Here is a 16,060-nt window from a genome sequence, read left to right on the forward strand (position 1 = left end):
AAAATTTTTGAATTTTTTGAATCGTAAAAAATATCAAATAGTATATTATTATGAAATAAAAAATTTAAATTAAATAGATAAGCCCGAAATTGGAATGTAAAAGGCTTTCACTTTTCTAAGCAAAACAAAACCTCCACTAATTCTTCTTTTTAATTATTTAATTTTGGCACGCATTTTATTTATTTTAAAAAAATCTCTAGATGCAATGAGAATGATAAATTTATATAAAATATAGATTCTTTACATTTTGCGCCGCTGTCCATCTAAGTTGATTATAAATTATTTTAAGTGTAAATATTCGGCCCATTTATTTCGGTCCAATTTCAAAATGTGAATTTTATTTTATATTATATAAAATATAAAATATTTTATTTAAGTAGTTATTAAAATTATTTCGCTTCCCTAAAAAAAAACCATTAATAATTTATTGAGTTAGTAGTAGTAATAAAACTTTTTATTATAATTAAAAACAATTAAGAAGAAGGGCATTGTTGGAATGATCCAAATTATTTAATGAAATCTAATAACCCCGATCGAGGGGAAGTGGGTTGCATATCCACACTCAAAACGTGTTTGACGAGGATATAAGGTTCGGGGTCATAATGACATGACTAATAATAACTTGTCATTGTACGTAACGCCTATGACCAACAATTTTGAATAACGTACACGGATATGTACAATCAGTGAATAAATGTCATAACTGTCGTGTAGCGTCATAGTGTATTAACAGATACATTGGATCGATATCTAAACTATTTTGTCGCAAGTAATCATAACATTGTTCACAGCTGATCATTCGAGTAATTTAAGAGTAAAATAAAATATTAATGGAACTTTCTTTTTACCAAATGGGACGTGTTATGTGAGAATGATTTATTTTAAATTAATTTAGGTTTATTTGGCATTCATTGCGTCTCTTGGTTTACATCAAAGGTCATCTAGTTGTTTTAAAAACATAAAATTCTCTCTTTTTATTTTTAAATATATATTTTTTTAATAATTTTTTTTTTTAAAGATGAATTTGAGAAATAACGATGAAATTAATTATAATCTATTTTTATTTATCGAATGTGCGGGCTATTAACGGGTTGTCTTAAATATATATTTTTTAATAGTTAAAATTTAATAATTATTAAATAATATTAAAAAATAATATAGTGGATATCAAGGGAATGAAAACAGGTTTCATCGGGCAATTGAAAGTTGCTTCAGTATTTATAGCAAAATTACAAAAGAGGGTTGACATTTGTTGGGCCAGAATTTTGATAAATGGTATGGGCCGGGTGGCCCAATTCTACAGATCCACGCCCCGCTTTTGCGGCTATAAACGAGCGAAACGGTATCGTTTTATCAACACTCTATTCCTGCCATGCAGTCACTTGAGGGTCGCCACTTGTTCATGTGGGGACCACAACTACTACTACTACTACGCGCATCTCACGCGCTCCGTCAACTCCATTTCTCGAGTTTTTAACTCTTTCGATTTAATAGATTAATAAATTGAGATAAATATTCCAACTTCAAATTTAAAATTTAAAATATTTAATAATTTTCTCATGTGTTCAATAAATTATAGACGGATGACAAAAAAAAAAAAAAAAAAAACTTATTTGAATTTTTTTTATTCGTAATTTAAAAAGAATTTAATAATTAATTTGGGTACTAAATACATACAAAAACTTTATTTTATTGAAATTAATAATTTTCTGAGTGGGCAAATTGGAGAAGTTGAATTTAGGGTAAGTTTTGAAATACTTATTTAAGTTTAGGGTCCATCTTGAAAAGTTAAAAATTTTTAATTTTCTCTCCTCCATTAAAATTTAAATAAAAAATAAAAATTTGTCTTGCCGTATTAAAATTTATAGATTCCCCTCTTGTTTATTTTCGGACCAATTTTAATATTAAACAATTGACATGAAAATATGATGAAATTATTATTTTGGTCCAAAGTTAAGTGCTATTCTATTTTATACTTTTACTAAAGTTTAAAATGAGTTATTATTTGAATAAGTAATATTAATAATTTTTTTTATAAAAAATTAGAATGGGAATATAATTTCAAAAATTGTAAAAAAAAAATAAAAAAAACCTGATTTTTTAAAATTTAACCATAAAATAAAATTAGATATAAAATTTAAAAAAAAAACATGGAGATTAGATTTAAAAATAATAATATTACGTCAACTAAAATAATAGTTTAAATTCAACCAGACATATATTTTTAACAATAATAAAAAAGAAATAGAGTGGGTAGAAGTGCATTTTGGTAATTGGAGGCGGGCGACTGTGGTACAAGCGCTTGGGAAAGCGAGTAAGAGAATAAGGGAAAGAGGACAAAAAATGAAGAAGCAAGGACGAGAGGGTTATTATCAGACAGCTGGCAGAAAATGGCAATTTGGGAAGATGAGAACAAAACAGGTTTCAAATCGGCCGCGATTTTTCGAATCAAAATCCCGAAATTTGGTTTATTTTATTTTATTTAAATTTAACCCATGTATAATATATTTATTAATTTAAAAAAAAATTAAAATTGCTTCGATACAAAATTATTTGTTTTTTAATACAAAAATTAAAGGATATTTAAATCCTTATGAAATAAATACATGTTAATTATTATTTTAGGCCATAAAATTAAATGTTGCAAAATTGTTTTAACCAAATGTTAAATACAAAATCGGAAGATAAAGAGATTTTTTTTCCATGTTTTTAAAATTTTAAAGATCCCTACCATTGAAGTTTTATATACTAAATTTTTGTAGATTAACATTTTCATGATATTGAATGAGATTGGTTTTCGTCTTCAAACCTCTTAATTTATATTATTGTTGTGTTTCGTTTTTAATGTTATTTTTAAATCATTAATCTCCAACTTTAAGTGATCAAATTTTACTATAGTGTGAAACTATTATTTACGGCAGATCTTTTGTCTCGACTTTTTTTTACTAATAATCCAATTAGCTATTGAATTAAAAAAAAGACATAATCACAAAACATTATAATAAAAGTTTAATGAAACTTCTTGATTATTTTTAAAAAAAATTATATTAAACAGTTATTTTTTATAATTTAGTTTAATATTAAAGGCGACTTAGGCAATGACGTGGAAGAATTGTGCAGTCACGTTGCTTGGGCGTCAAAATTCTAAGGCATCGTCTATATAAATCCAAAGGGAAGCCCATTTTGACAGGTGATGAAGCCTTCTTCGTCTTTCTTCTCTGTTCTCTCAACTTTCCGGTTTCAGTGAGAGGCAAATAGGAGCAATTGAGGCTCTGAAATGTATGTGATATTTTGGAATCTGCTCATCGAAGGCGAGAAAGTGACGGTGAGAGAGTGGGAGAAGGAGAGATAAAGAAAGAAAAGATCCGATTCAGTATCAAATCATCAAATTCAAATCCATTCACATCTTTTATCCAAATCAAATCAACTTTTTCTCGGAATTCCATACCTTCTTCATTAATATTGTCGAGAATATTACGGAAGAGATCAGAAAAAACGATCCGAAACATCCAGAGAGAAAATTCCAGGTAAGCTTGAATTTCTGTTGAGTTGTTACCTTCACTTTTTCCTGTCTTTATTAGATTGTTAGTTTGGGATTCAAAAAAAGATACCGTCCGGATCTTGTTTGGATTCTGAACTTTTGCAGTCATTGGAGCAGAGCTTGTTGGAGAAGACAACAATGGCGGCGAAAGTGACGAAGGCGATCTCCGGCATCGAGCAGATGGCTCTGGTGACGCAACACAACGCGCAAGTAATCGACGTGGAGTCTGTAAAATGCGAGTGCTGTGGATTGACGGAGGAGTGTACCCCAGCGTACATCGGCCGTGTGCGCGAGCGGTATGAAGGGCGTTGGATTTGTGGACTCTGTGCGGAGGCTGTGAAAGACGAGTCTCTCAGATCTCAGAGCAATATCACCACCGGTGAAGCCGTGAAGAGGCACATGAAGTTTCACAAAGCATTCAAATCTTCAATTCCTCCTCTGAATCCGACTGAGGATTTGATTTCGGCTATGAAACAGCTTCTCCGGCGATCACTCGACTCTCCAAAGAAGGACGCTTCGCGATCGCTTGGCCGTTCCAATAGCTGTTTCTCCGCCATGCCGGGACGGCGAAGTCATTATGATTAGACGCTGGCTGCCGTTCACGGCGAAAAAAGAGCGCCATATCTCGTGGATGTTAGCCTAAATTTCAGTTGTAAAATTTTTTGTTAGCGGTTTTTAATATCTTGGAATCCGGAGAAAATTCTCCTATTAACTAGGGACCTTGAACGATAATTGAATTTTTGCACTTGCATGGCTACAGAGATCTTTTAGTCGATTTTATTTCTATAATAAAATGAGGTACGATTGTTATTTAATATTAAATCATCCTATGGAAATTAAGTATCCCAAATATTTTTTTGAACCTAAACAATCGCATAATAGACAGCTGAATAATGCATATTTATTCCGTGTCTTACGAGAATGATGGAAGTGATGCTTTGTGGGAGGCTAGAGGTAAAATGTTGAAATTTTAGGCTCCCAAATTTCAATCTAACCCAATTTGAACTACTTTAAGACTTTGAAACACATTTGGTAGGTTGTATTCCTTTGACATTGTTCAATAACCTTTTCTATCGGTGTCCCAACCCTCATTGCATAATAGGAAGAATACTTTGAAACATATCCGATATAGGTTTTGGAACACATTTGGTAGGTTGTATTCCTTTGACATTGTTTAATAACCTTTTCTATCGGAGTCCCAACCCTCATTGCATAAGAGAAATAATACTTCGAAACATATCCGATAGATTGTGTTCCTTTGACACTGTTTAATAACCTTTTTTTTTTATCAGTGTCCCAACAACCCTCATGTTATAAGAAGAGAAGACTAGTTGTAAAATTAGACAGTTAAAAAGGAAGTATGAAAGCAACTTCCGATAAGTTGGAAGTGACTACTCAGGTGGAGGAGGAGGAGGAGCATCTGAATTCTAGTTGTCCCTTATCCCATCACATGCAGAGATCTTTTCTTTATCAAACAAAATCAATTGGAAGAATTGCTAGGCTGCTTTTTCTTTTGTTCTCGTCTTTGGGTAAATAATTTTATCAATGGGTGATAAAAACTTTGTTTTCAGAGAGGATTGAAGTACAAATGAAGCAACTGGATGGAACTCACAAGAAGATACCAATATCTATGCTATGCTCATATAGACAAGCATACAGTAATCAACAGTGCTACGAAATAATTTTAAATAATTGTTGTATATAAAACAGATTCCAACTCTTAAAAGCTTCGTGTTACCAAATGGTCTATGATTTCCTACGATCAACATCATAACCACCGCACAATCATGGCCGCCAAATTGCCACGTTATGCTTTTCCTCTCTCTCCCTCTATCCTTCCGCCAGCACCACCCCACAAGTGTATTAATATGGTTAACAATTCGTACTAAATTCATAAACATATCATGTTGGCTTTCCATTAAATTTGGGAAGGTATTCACTTTGTGCAATCCAACACTCTATCTAAAGTTCGAATCTATCTCACAATAATATTTTGAGCATTAAAATAATTATTGAAAATTTGTTCGTCCAATTCTGTACTCAAGAAAGAATTAGTTAAAGGTTTGAAAAAAAAAAAAGGAAAAAGAAAACCCTTCTCCTCATTGAGAGATTGTTTGGGTGGGAGATTGAAAGTCATTCATGAAATCTGACTCTATATGTTCCAACAGAGCATAGTCAGATATGACTAAAATTCATGTCCTCTAAATCTAAACCCCAACCACAAACTGACATAAGGGTCTTTAAAGCGGTCCATACGATATCAATAAAAATTATGATTTGCCTAAAAGAAATGCATGAAAAACCAGACCCAAACACATGCCATGGTTTCTCTCTCTCTCTCCGGGCACTAGCAGATCTAAAGCCACTGAACACTAACTGGTCTGGAAATGGGAGTCCTGATATAAAACGGCCCAGTGCATGTGCTCTGCTAGGTGCTCCGGCAGAGTCAAATTAGGGAAGAAAAGGAAAGAGGAAAGCAGAGTTGGGGGGGTAGGGCCATGGAGTTGACAGTCCTAAGGCCAATAGGGGCCTGGTAGTTGAGGCACTCGTAGCACAAGCAAACAATGAAAAATATGTCCAATCAATTAGTAGAAGAAAAAGGACAAGGGGTGGCTGGTACCAAGCACATGAAAAAGGCATCCCATTCAGCCCCACCCGTCTAACCTGTGTTATTATGCCTAAAAAACAACACCTTATGCAAAAGCAGACAAACTCACCTTATTCATTGTGTGAATCACGAAAGGCCTGCCTGAGTTGAGTTGGTGTTGATCTTATCGCCAAAGTCTCTGCCTTCTATCTCCCATCCTCCAGAGGTTTCCCTACATTTTTACTGTTTCGTATGTAGAATATTACTTGTTCTAAAAGTTAACGCATTAAAAGATATAAATTCTTCCAAAGACAATCGAATCTTGATGTTTCAACTCTTTTTCAAAGTTCCAATCTGTTCAACCCAAATATGTGTGCACAAACAAACCCAGATTTCCCAATTTCAAGTTACCCTTCATAAATGGGGGGACCAAAAGACAAAACACCTTTTTCTTTTCCAGGGTTCATTAGCTAGATTTGACGTTCAAACAGCTAGGATGCAAAATCAAGGCATCAACATGTCTTTATAATTATATGAATAGGTGCTTGTCTGTGTCAAATCCCTCCGCAGTGAGACGTGTGAAAGTTGGTTTACAGCAAAACTATTCTTTCCCCAATCATTATCTGCTTTCTCAAGTTTGCATACTATAGCAAATACTACTACTCCTCCGAAAGTTCCCATCTAAATTCAAATGCTTTTCACCATTGATTCTTAATGGTCAAAGTCCGAGAATTTTAAAGCTTTTATCTGTTTTTAAAAACAATGATACATGTTAACTTTATTTTTCCCAATTCAAATTTTTTTTCTTCTTTTTTTCCCCTAAAATCCTCGCCAAAATCTGAAAACTAAACAGTTGTTTATTTTTTTCCTTTTTGAAAAAGTGAAACTAGAAAACTAGAAAAAAAAAAAAGAAAAAAAAAGTAGGTACAATAGCTTCAAATTTCATTTTGGAAGACTGTAAACCCAAAACAAAGCAAAAAAGACAGCATTTGTAATTTAGTTGAGAACAATTTTGAAAATCTAACAAGTAAAATGGGGGAGAATTTAATTTCAAATTGAAATGGCTTATCTGAAAAACTGGGTCCACAGAAACGGCAGCATGCTTATCTGCAACGGGAAGCGATCGCCTCCATTGATATAGACCACCGTCCTATCCACAGACTGAATGGCTAAAGCATGTGCTGCAATTGCGGCGGCCTCAGCTATCAACCTTGCAAATGATCTGGGATTGGTGATACGTGCTTTTTTATGGAAATTGGAATTATCAGAAGCCACAAACGAATCCCACTAAATTGAATAAGAAAGTACAAGATAAGATAAAATTACGTTGTCAAATCAGAAATTTGGAAGACAATATCCATCACTAAACGTAACCACACAATTTTCAAATCAGACCTGGTGCAGTGTGTGGCGAGAATGTCTAATCTGAACTCTCAGTCAACAAATATCGTAATAAAGTAGAAACATGCAAAAAGTTGGAAGCATCATTCTATGTGAGGGTCTCTATGACATATAATATTAAAGCTGCGTGTACGCTTAGCAATGATAAATTGATAATGAACAGCGCATAAAGTAGCATACAGGAATTCTGATCAGGCCGCTCAATCTTTTTCTGCAATGTATTCCACCCCTGATCACCACTTGAGAGACTGCTAAATTCTCTATCATGTTAATCAGAGAACAGTGAAGAGTCAGTAACCACGTAAAACAGCAGATCATAAAATCATATCAACAGAACGGATGGTCGTTACCCTACGCACAACAATTGCTCAGCTCCTATTTACACGCCCTCCAAAAAAAATGGGGGAAATAAATCTTGTAAAGGAAGGCTTGACGATGGAGGCACATCCATTGACTAATTCGCTATGGCTGATCTAGACTTCTCAAGGAAACCAGTTCACCTTCTTGTTCTTGGTTCCGGAACCTTGAATTGTTGGGGAGCCATCTTCGAAGCTTCTCAGGCCAAAACCTGGTTAAAATATGCAAAAACAAGTAATCTTATTTGAGACCAAATGGACCAAGAAAGCTTTTCCCCCCCTTTACCTTGGGCCCATACACATCGTATCAGGGACTCAAGACTATGAAAATTGCATGAGCAAAATATTCTCCATTCATTTGTTTGAACTTATCCGTCACTGAAGGCCAAAGTCCCGTGACAGTAACTACATGATGAAGTACTTTCAGATACTCGCTAGAGTTTACTAACCATGACTTCAGCTACTATCACTATCCATTGCCAAAGTATTGAAGTGATAATTCAGACATTTTTCATCTTGGCCCCAAATTACTCTGTTATTAAATACAAATTTTATTTCTATACTAAAAGTTAAAATCCCTTAATATAAGCTCTGCAACGAGATGGTCAACAGAATTTAAGAAAAAATAGCATTAAGAGATAGCGGACACATTAGTTTTATAGTGAAGGGTCATTAACGTCATTCATTTTTCCTGAAGAGCAGAAGGGGGTATTAACAATCCTATACCTAGTAGAATTCCATGATGATAATTTACTACAACTATAGCGATGGATAAATACAAATGAAGCAGAGAAAATATACAAACATTTGGATGTCCAATTGTAAGAGAAGATATAAGGAGCAGGTTTACTTACAAGTCTAATCTTTCATAAATTGCCCGCCGTACAGAAGAATTCAGACCATATGCTATTGAATTGAACAAGCCCTACAGCAAATAGGCAATCACATCTCATAAATTTGTGGAAGTTAAACGAGAGCTACTTATGAATCATCCTTCCATCATTATTGATTTTTGAGTTATTAATAAAACCAATAATGAAAAAACCTATGCTATCTTTTTACGTCAATGACATCTCAAAACCTCCTTAAAACCCCACCGAGCATTCAGAATCATATACTCAATTAAACACTATTTTCAAGAATGAAAAAATTGGTTACCATTAGTGAAGCCATCCCAACATCAAGAACTGACAACCAGAAGATTTTATGACCTGGCTCAATAAAATCATGAATGCGGCTGATTGTACCAAAAGCCCATGACCCTATGAGGATGAGCGGATAATATCCCCATCTGTTTAAAGCCTGTTAGATGGGTAGAAATGACAAAGAATTTAAGGTAACTAATCAGAGTCCACGTAAATGCTTTAAAAAATAAATTTATACATATACACATATATTGTTGCAATGATGGCAGACTAAAGTATGATTCTGGATTACTGACAAGACGACACATTGAGTGCCTATAATTTAGTATTTTAGACAATTTTCTTAATTTATTCATTCAGGTGTCCTTAAAGCTCGTGTGAAGAGAACCAAAAACAAAACAATCATCTCCCCTAATGAAAAATAATAATGTAACAATCTTTATTCAGTCTAGTTCTTAGGACATTCCTTTTCTCTCTCTGCCATCATTATTCTTTTGGATCTCTTGAAATAACATCAAAGAAAAGAATGAAAATCAAACCTTCATGTCTGCTCTAGCATCTGACTGGTAAGCCCTATCTGAGATGCCAACTGCCATCTAGAAATTCCACAACAGAAGGTTTTATGAATTGCAAAGATGATCACGGCATAATATTCTTCAGAAATGATTTGAGTACATACACGGGTAGCATTATTAAGCATGCGTATCACTTGAAGGTAAGTAAACCCATTGTAGAGAATTGCACCCCAGAGTGGCATGTAAAATGTTATAAAGTGAACAGCCTGCATGAAAGGACATACTCGAGTAAGAGCAGCATGAAAATGCAATCACAACTAAAGTTGAAAATTTATAATAAATAAGAAATAGTCTTATCTTTTCTAGTGTTAGACACAAATCATGATCTTTAACTATTTCTAGCAACTACAATTACGTACAAGTTAGAACCTACAATGAAGTGGATTGTATATGAAGATGGAAATTTTATTCTTTATGATGAGTAAATTTCATGTTAACTGCATTTCTAAATGAAAATTGTGAGTGGAATGGAAGAAAACTTAACAAGTTCCCATGTTGGAATTTACCTAATTATCCTGGGTTTGCAGTACAATACACATTTTAATTGCAGTCTCATTCCAAAGAGATATTTGCATCCCAGTAACCAGCTATAACTAAAAACAGTCTCGCTTGAAGGAGCTGATTCAAAGTTACCCACCTTTCCTGTACGACTAGACTGTGCCCAACACCAGGTACCCAAATGTCCATGGTTATTACCAATTGAACGTATAACAGTCAACACTAACGATGTTCCTGAAATAAAATAAATATTGAAATTAGCATCCAAAATTATAAAATAGGTCTAATAGCTCGTACATAGAACAATATTAGTTGCAGCAGTACTAGTTTGGGAAACCAAAAAAAGACCAATTCAATGGTGTAACCGTTTGTCATAACCAATATTTAAATTGTATGGAAAAGAAGTAAAAACCAAAAGCCATATGAGATGCCATAAATGTAACAGCTGAATTCGTACCCCATACATATAAGTGAAACATAGCCTCCAAATCTTCAACGTCGGTTTTGTGTCTAACAACAGTACGGTGAAGAGTGAATGCAATTGTTGTGGTCCACAAGAACGATGCCACACAAAAGAAATGAGTGCTATAGCCCTGAGTATAACAGTAAAATCCCGTTGCCGGATCCCTAAATTCAGAACAATATTCATCAGTAAAAAGTTTTGGAACTTGAGTGAATCCATTTGGTGAAGATGACGCCAGGAATCCTACCCAATCATAGTGAAGAAACTGCAAAGCATATCCTGCATCCCAGTAAATTGCGATTAGTAAGCAAGCATTTTGCAGCTAAACATATTAGCTGACAATTAGAGGAAGTCTGTGGCGCCAGAAACTGCCTTTTCCGTGTAGTTCTATTTCTAATTGAAAATATGTTCATTTCAGTTCGCAGGAGGAGAAAATCAAGCGGCACAGTGATCATCTCATCACATGTACTTGTTAATAAAATATTAGACTAGCTGGTCAAATTTCACTGTTATAATGTGTCTCGGAGAACTTAAGATTAATGGACTGTCCATGGCGCCAAATGTAATCAGCTTATCTACTTTGTTCGGCGCACGCAAATCTGGCGGAATATGGAGTGGTTTTACTGATATTTATGAATTACTAGCAAGCAGACAAAAATCGTGAAGTTACTGAGCCTAGTGCTGCAAACAAATTTTAAAGATCCATCTCCAAAATGTATTCCGGGCACCAAAAATTGAGGATAGAAGTAAGCAGTTTGAAATCAACCAAAACAATCAAAACTAAATCAAATTTGGTAAAATAGTCTTCACCGAAACACCCTAGTAGTAACGATAGACGCTCCAAAAAGAGACGGTGATCAGAATCTAAAAGTTACGGCAAGGTAGATACAAGACAAGAATCCTAAATTTCCAACGCTGCTCACATGAACTAGTAACTACAAAGAAATTCGCGGCTTCGTCATTCAAATCTCTAGTCAAGTTCAATTGCAGATTCAGTGTAGTTTAATCTTCACGGTCAATAGTCGAAATCAAATAATTAGAAAACCACTGATTCTAGCTACGATTTGAAACGACGAAGTAGTAGATCTAAGAGAAGTAGAGAGGAAGAGTGTGCGTACAGAGAGTGCAAGATAGAAGACAAGCTTGTAGGAGAACTTGCGAAGTTCTTTGAAGAGGACGTAACACAGCACTATGAATCCTGATCCCACGAACGAAAGACTAGACGCGCCGGCAATAACCGCCGTGAGAACTCGATCGCGGCCGATAATACTCCCGGCAACTCTCACACCGACTGCCATTTTCCGGCGTCGACACTACTCGATTTCAATCTCCCGGGAGAATCACCAACGAATAAGCGAGTTCTCGAATCTAAACTCTTGCGTTTCCGCCGGTTTGTAAATTTGCGGTTCCCTAATCGCGCCAACACACACAATTGTTTCTTTACTATTCCTTCATCTCATTCGTGTGCCGTCGAGTTGGTTCACGCGTTTTTACGAACCCATGTCCGGTTCAGATCGATAATATTATCCGAATTCCGAATCGCCATCATTACCCAACTTTTAAATAGACATTTAATCCGCATAAGCGAATATATTTATTTATTGCTTTCACTTACTTTAATTTAATTTTTTATAAAATATCTTCATAGACATTATATTATAAATTTAGTTTACGAAATATTATTGAATATATTACGACATTTTATATTTTACAAAATATATAAATTATTCGTTAAAAAAGTTTATTTATTAAAAATAACTATAACGATAAACTATTCTTTCTATTCTCGTGAATACTTTCGTGAGAATGAATATTGAAACATGTGGCGAAATGAAAATAGGAAAGTCAACTTCACCTACCTATAGACCACTTTCCCATTTTCTACAACATGTTCGGAAAGTTTGGGTTATTACACCTCGTCTTTTACGAATTGATGTTGACTTTATTTATTAATCAATAGGCTAAAATTATAGTATTAAATCAATTGCAGTCAATAGGAACTAATAAAATTCATATTAAGTGTTCCAGTTGACATTCCGAACTGAAAGTCACCTAACTAATGTCAGGTAGTTTTAGATTATTATTTTTGTTAATTAATCAATCTGTTATGCAAAAAAACATTTAATTATGTTTTTTTTTTTTAACACTAACAATTTTATGTACAAGTATTCCGTACATTTCTCAAGAACCTTCTTCCATTCCCTCAAAATTCCTACCAAGGACGAGAAGAAAGGTTCATACAAGAATAACAATAATAATAAAAACAAATTTACAGGGATTTACTTCATCATACAGAGATGGGCCTCCAGTTTTTCCAATTCAGGCCTAGGCCCAGCCCACCAAGCCCAAGCACATCCCCTTCAATAACTCTCCCATCTCTTCCCTTCTTCTCCTCCTCCCCGCCGCAGTCCTCCACCACGTAAACAAACGGCTCCGTGCACACGTCGTTAAAGTCTTGCAAAGACTTCAACACATTAACGACTTCCGTCACGGAAGGCCGTCGCTTGGGGCTGCGGCTCAAGCATTTATGAGCTAAGGCGGCGGCCTTACGAGCGCCGTCGGCCGAGTACATGCCCTCGAGCTTTGGGTCCATGATCCGGTAGAGCCGTTTCGAGTCCTTTAGAAATGGCTTAGCCCAGTCCACTAGAAACTCGCCGATCTTTCGGTCCATTGACCGCTTCCCCGTCAGCAGCTCTAGTAGAACGACGCCGTAGCTGTACACGTCACTCATCGTCGTCAAATGGCCTGATTTAAAGCGGTAAAGTTATATCCAACCCAATAATTATCCGATAATTAATTAAAAATTAAATTAACTTACCAGATTTGACGTACTCAGGAGCGGCATAGCCTTGAGTTCCCATAATACAAGACGTGTCTGGTTGGTCTTCACAGTCAACGTCATCTTTAGCTAACCCAAGATCTGAAAGCTTCGTTGTATAATCCTGAAGAACACAAATATTAATTATAATATTTAGTTTCTAATCTTGTATTAATCTACTAAACATAAAATTAACAAAAGATTAAGGACTTACAGAATCCAAGAGGATATTAGAAGTTTTGAAATCCCTGAATATAACGGGTGGATCGGCTTCGTGTAGGAATTGAAGGCCTTTGGCTGCTTCTAAAGCAATTTTCATCCTCGTTGACCAAGGTAAAGCAGCTGAATACTCTGCGATTAATTCAAACTGTATTCGTTTAGTTAATGATAATTAATTAATTAATTAATTAATGATTAGTTTCTAAACTGCGCTTACTTCTAAATAGCTGGTTTTCTAAACTGCCTCTGGCCATATACTCGTAAACCAAAAGCCTGTAATCTTCTTCCCAACAGTAACCGATTAGTTTCACCAAATTTTGATGCCTCATTTGCCCTAGAATTATAATCTCTGCCTACGAAATAAATAAATAATTGTAAGGGACAAATTCGTAATTTTACCCGAAGAAAGGAGCAGTACATTTAAAGCAACCTACCAGCCATTCTTTATGGCCTTGGGATCCATGGAGGTCGAGCAATTTAACGGCGACCGGCTGAGCTTCCAAACCCGGTTTGATTTTATCATCGACGAAGCCTTTGTAGACCGGACCGAACCCGCCTTCACCAAGCAAATTGGACGAAGCGAAATTGTGAGTGATGGTTCGAAGTTCCGCAAAGGAAAAAATATGAAGCTTCGGTCCGACAAGAGAATTCGACAAGTCGTCGATCGACAAGACCGAACTCGGGTTACTGGCGTCCGACAGCGACAGCCTCTGCGACGAAGCTTTTTTAGAAACCTGCCGCCGCTCGTCATCGTCGGACTCCGATAGACGGCGGAGCGCCGCCGTGTAGCAACTCGGAACGATCATCGATTTCCATGTCAACTTCCTCTTCATACCCATAATCGCATCTGAATTCTGAAACGAATGGTATAATTATCTTCCTTTTCTAAAAATGGGATTTTAAAATTAAAACTGAAAAAAAAAAAAATTGGGGTATCTTTCTTTTCACTCACCTACTCCAGAGGGGAAGTGGTATTTATAGAGATTGGGTTTGCCACGTGGCTTCATATGGGGCCCAATTCCATGGAAATAATTAAAAATCTCAAGTCTATTAAATTATTGGAATTTTGAAACAGGAAGCAGCTTGCTATTTTCCTCCACGTTGAATTTGAGAGAGGAACAAATAATTCATTTAATGCGTTTATACTCAATTAAAAAACATTGCCTTTTTTTTCCTCTTTTTTTTTTCCAAAAATTAAAAACAATTGGGAATTTGATGATTTTCCACGTTTAAAAAGATAATTAATGCTATTCTAAAAATGTCATTAATTATATTAATGGAAGGGGGAGAAATTAATTAATTGAATTATATTTATAAATGAAACACCTAACCTCAAGAAAGCTAAACTTTATTTATTTAATTAATTTTTAAATTTTCTTTCCCTATCTATATATTAAAAAAATTCCCCTCCTTTAGCTTGTTCTTTATTATTTTTATAGCTTCAATTTTTCTCTTTACAACCTTATGCTTGACATTTAATGCATTTATAATCTATATACGAATTTATGCGGTTAATGTTTTCTAAAAACCATATGAAGAGCGGCTTATAAGTTTGGAGTGGACATTAAATATGAATATCTTAAGTAGAATTATATAGTTGTATACGTGTCATGTGTTAATTTAAATGCGTGACGCATTATGTGGCATACACGTTGATAGTTTATATATATATATATATTATTTATTAATAAAGTGCATGAAATTTGATGTAGAATTAATACGATTCAAGTTGGGTATTCTGGTTGGTAGGGTAGGGATCCGGTAATCGATAAGGATAAGTTTTTTATTTTATTTTATTTTTTAATTTAATTTTGTTTTGTTCTGAAAAAATAATAAATAAAAGTACAACTGTAGAAGAAAGTGTTTTGCTTATTGTTTAATTTTTAATTTTATTATCCATTATAAATTCCGAATCCAAACACCTCCTTTCTCACGCCATATTCGAGCCTTCCCAGAGCGGCCTATATTGGGTTATAAAACTTAGGGTTATATTCAATTATTTAATATGTGTGACATAAATTAATTAAAATTTCGAATTAAATAAGTGTAAAGTTGGGGAGTCCAAATAATATATATATATATATATATACACACATTTTTTTCAATGAATCGGATTGGTGATATTTGGATTATTAAAAACCTAATTGAATTAAATTAAAAATGGGGGTAGAGATGAGATGGAGAATTATTTGGGTAGATTTTGACAAACTTAAGTTTGATTGCGTAAAACGCAAGAAATTCTAGAACCAAAGTTGGGAATTTAATTAATTAATTTATTTATTTTGAGTTGGTGTTAGGTAATAGATATTAAAGGGTTAAACTAATTATATATTTTAATTTCGGATGCCAATATAGGGTGATTGAAACCAATATAAATTAGATGAAATGAGTCAAGAACCAGTCGAGATTGACGATTTAAGCAAGATACGTGAAGTTATTAGAATTGCATGAACTATG

At 34.5% G+C, this 16,060-nt stretch overlaps 3 protein-coding genes across 6 annotated transcripts; 1 reads left to right on the plus strand and 2 right to left on the minus strand.

Moving 5' to 3' along the window:
• Positions 1-3,168: 3,168 nt before the first annotated feature.
• LOC111477296 lies at positions 3,169-4,302 on the plus strand. 3 transcript variants are annotated; one of them, XM_023121366.1, is made up of 2 exons: positions 3,169-3,527; positions 3,647-4,302. In XM_023121366.1, exon 2 carries the CDS (start codon positions 3,680-3,682, stop codon positions 4,124-4,126), a length of 447 nt encoding a protein of 148 aa, XP_022977134.1. In that variant the 5' UTR covers positions 3,169-3,527; positions 3,647-3,679; the 3' UTR covers positions 4,127-4,302. The 3 variants fall into 3 exon arrangements, with proteins under 3 accessions (XP_022977134.1, XP_022977136.1, XP_022977135.1); XM_023121368.1 differs by having other exon boundaries at positions 3,172-3,527; positions 3,659-4,302; XM_023121367.1 differs by having other exon boundaries at positions 3,173-3,527; positions 3,608-4,302.
• Positions 4,303-7,420: 3,118 nt separating this feature from the next.
• On the minus strand, positions 7,421-12,053 carry LOC111477250 (G-protein coupled receptor 1-like). 2 transcript variants are annotated; one of them, XR_002717236.1, is made up of 10 exons: positions 11,685-12,053; positions 10,814-10,845; positions 10,561-10,730; positions 10,243-10,337; positions 9,710-9,811; positions 9,570-9,626; positions 9,044-9,187; positions 8,740-8,810; positions 7,880-8,097; positions 7,421-7,789 (listed from the first exon to the last, which is right to left on the minus strand). XR_002717236.1 is itself a non-coding variant. In XM_023121302.1 (9 exons), exons 1-9 carry the CDS (start codon positions 11,862-11,864, stop codon positions 7,992-7,994), a joined length of 957 nt encoding a protein of 318 aa, XP_022977070.1. In that variant the 5' UTR covers positions 11,865-12,053; the 3' UTR covers positions 7,421-7,991. The 2 variants fall into 2 exon arrangements, 1 of the variants encoding a protein (XP_022977070.1); XM_023121302.1 differs by having other exon boundaries at positions 7,421-8,097.
• A 643-nt stretch (positions 12,054-12,696) lies between these two features.
• Positions 12,697-14,541, minus strand: LOC111477226 (serine/threonine-protein kinase RIPK-like). The gene is made up of 5 exons (XM_023121269.1): positions 14,038-14,541; positions 13,821-13,956; positions 13,599-13,735; positions 13,385-13,508; positions 12,697-13,311 (listed from the first exon to the last, which is right to left on the minus strand). Exons 1-5 carry the CDS (start codon positions 14,440-14,442, stop codon positions 12,854-12,856), a joined length of 1,260 nt encoding a protein of 419 aa, XP_022977037.1. The 5' UTR covers positions 14,443-14,541; the 3' UTR covers positions 12,697-12,853.
• Between the last annotated feature and the right edge of the window lie 1,519 nt (positions 14,542-16,060).

The sequence above is a fragment of the Cucurbita maxima genome, unplaced genomic scaffold (assembly GCF_002738345.1).
Source record: "Cucurbita maxima cultivar Rimu unplaced genomic scaffold, Cmax_1.0 Cma_Scf00003, whole genome shotgun sequence".
NCBI classification, from domain to species: Eukaryota; Viridiplantae; Streptophyta; class Magnoliopsida; order Cucurbitales; family Cucurbitaceae; genus Cucurbita; species Cucurbita maxima.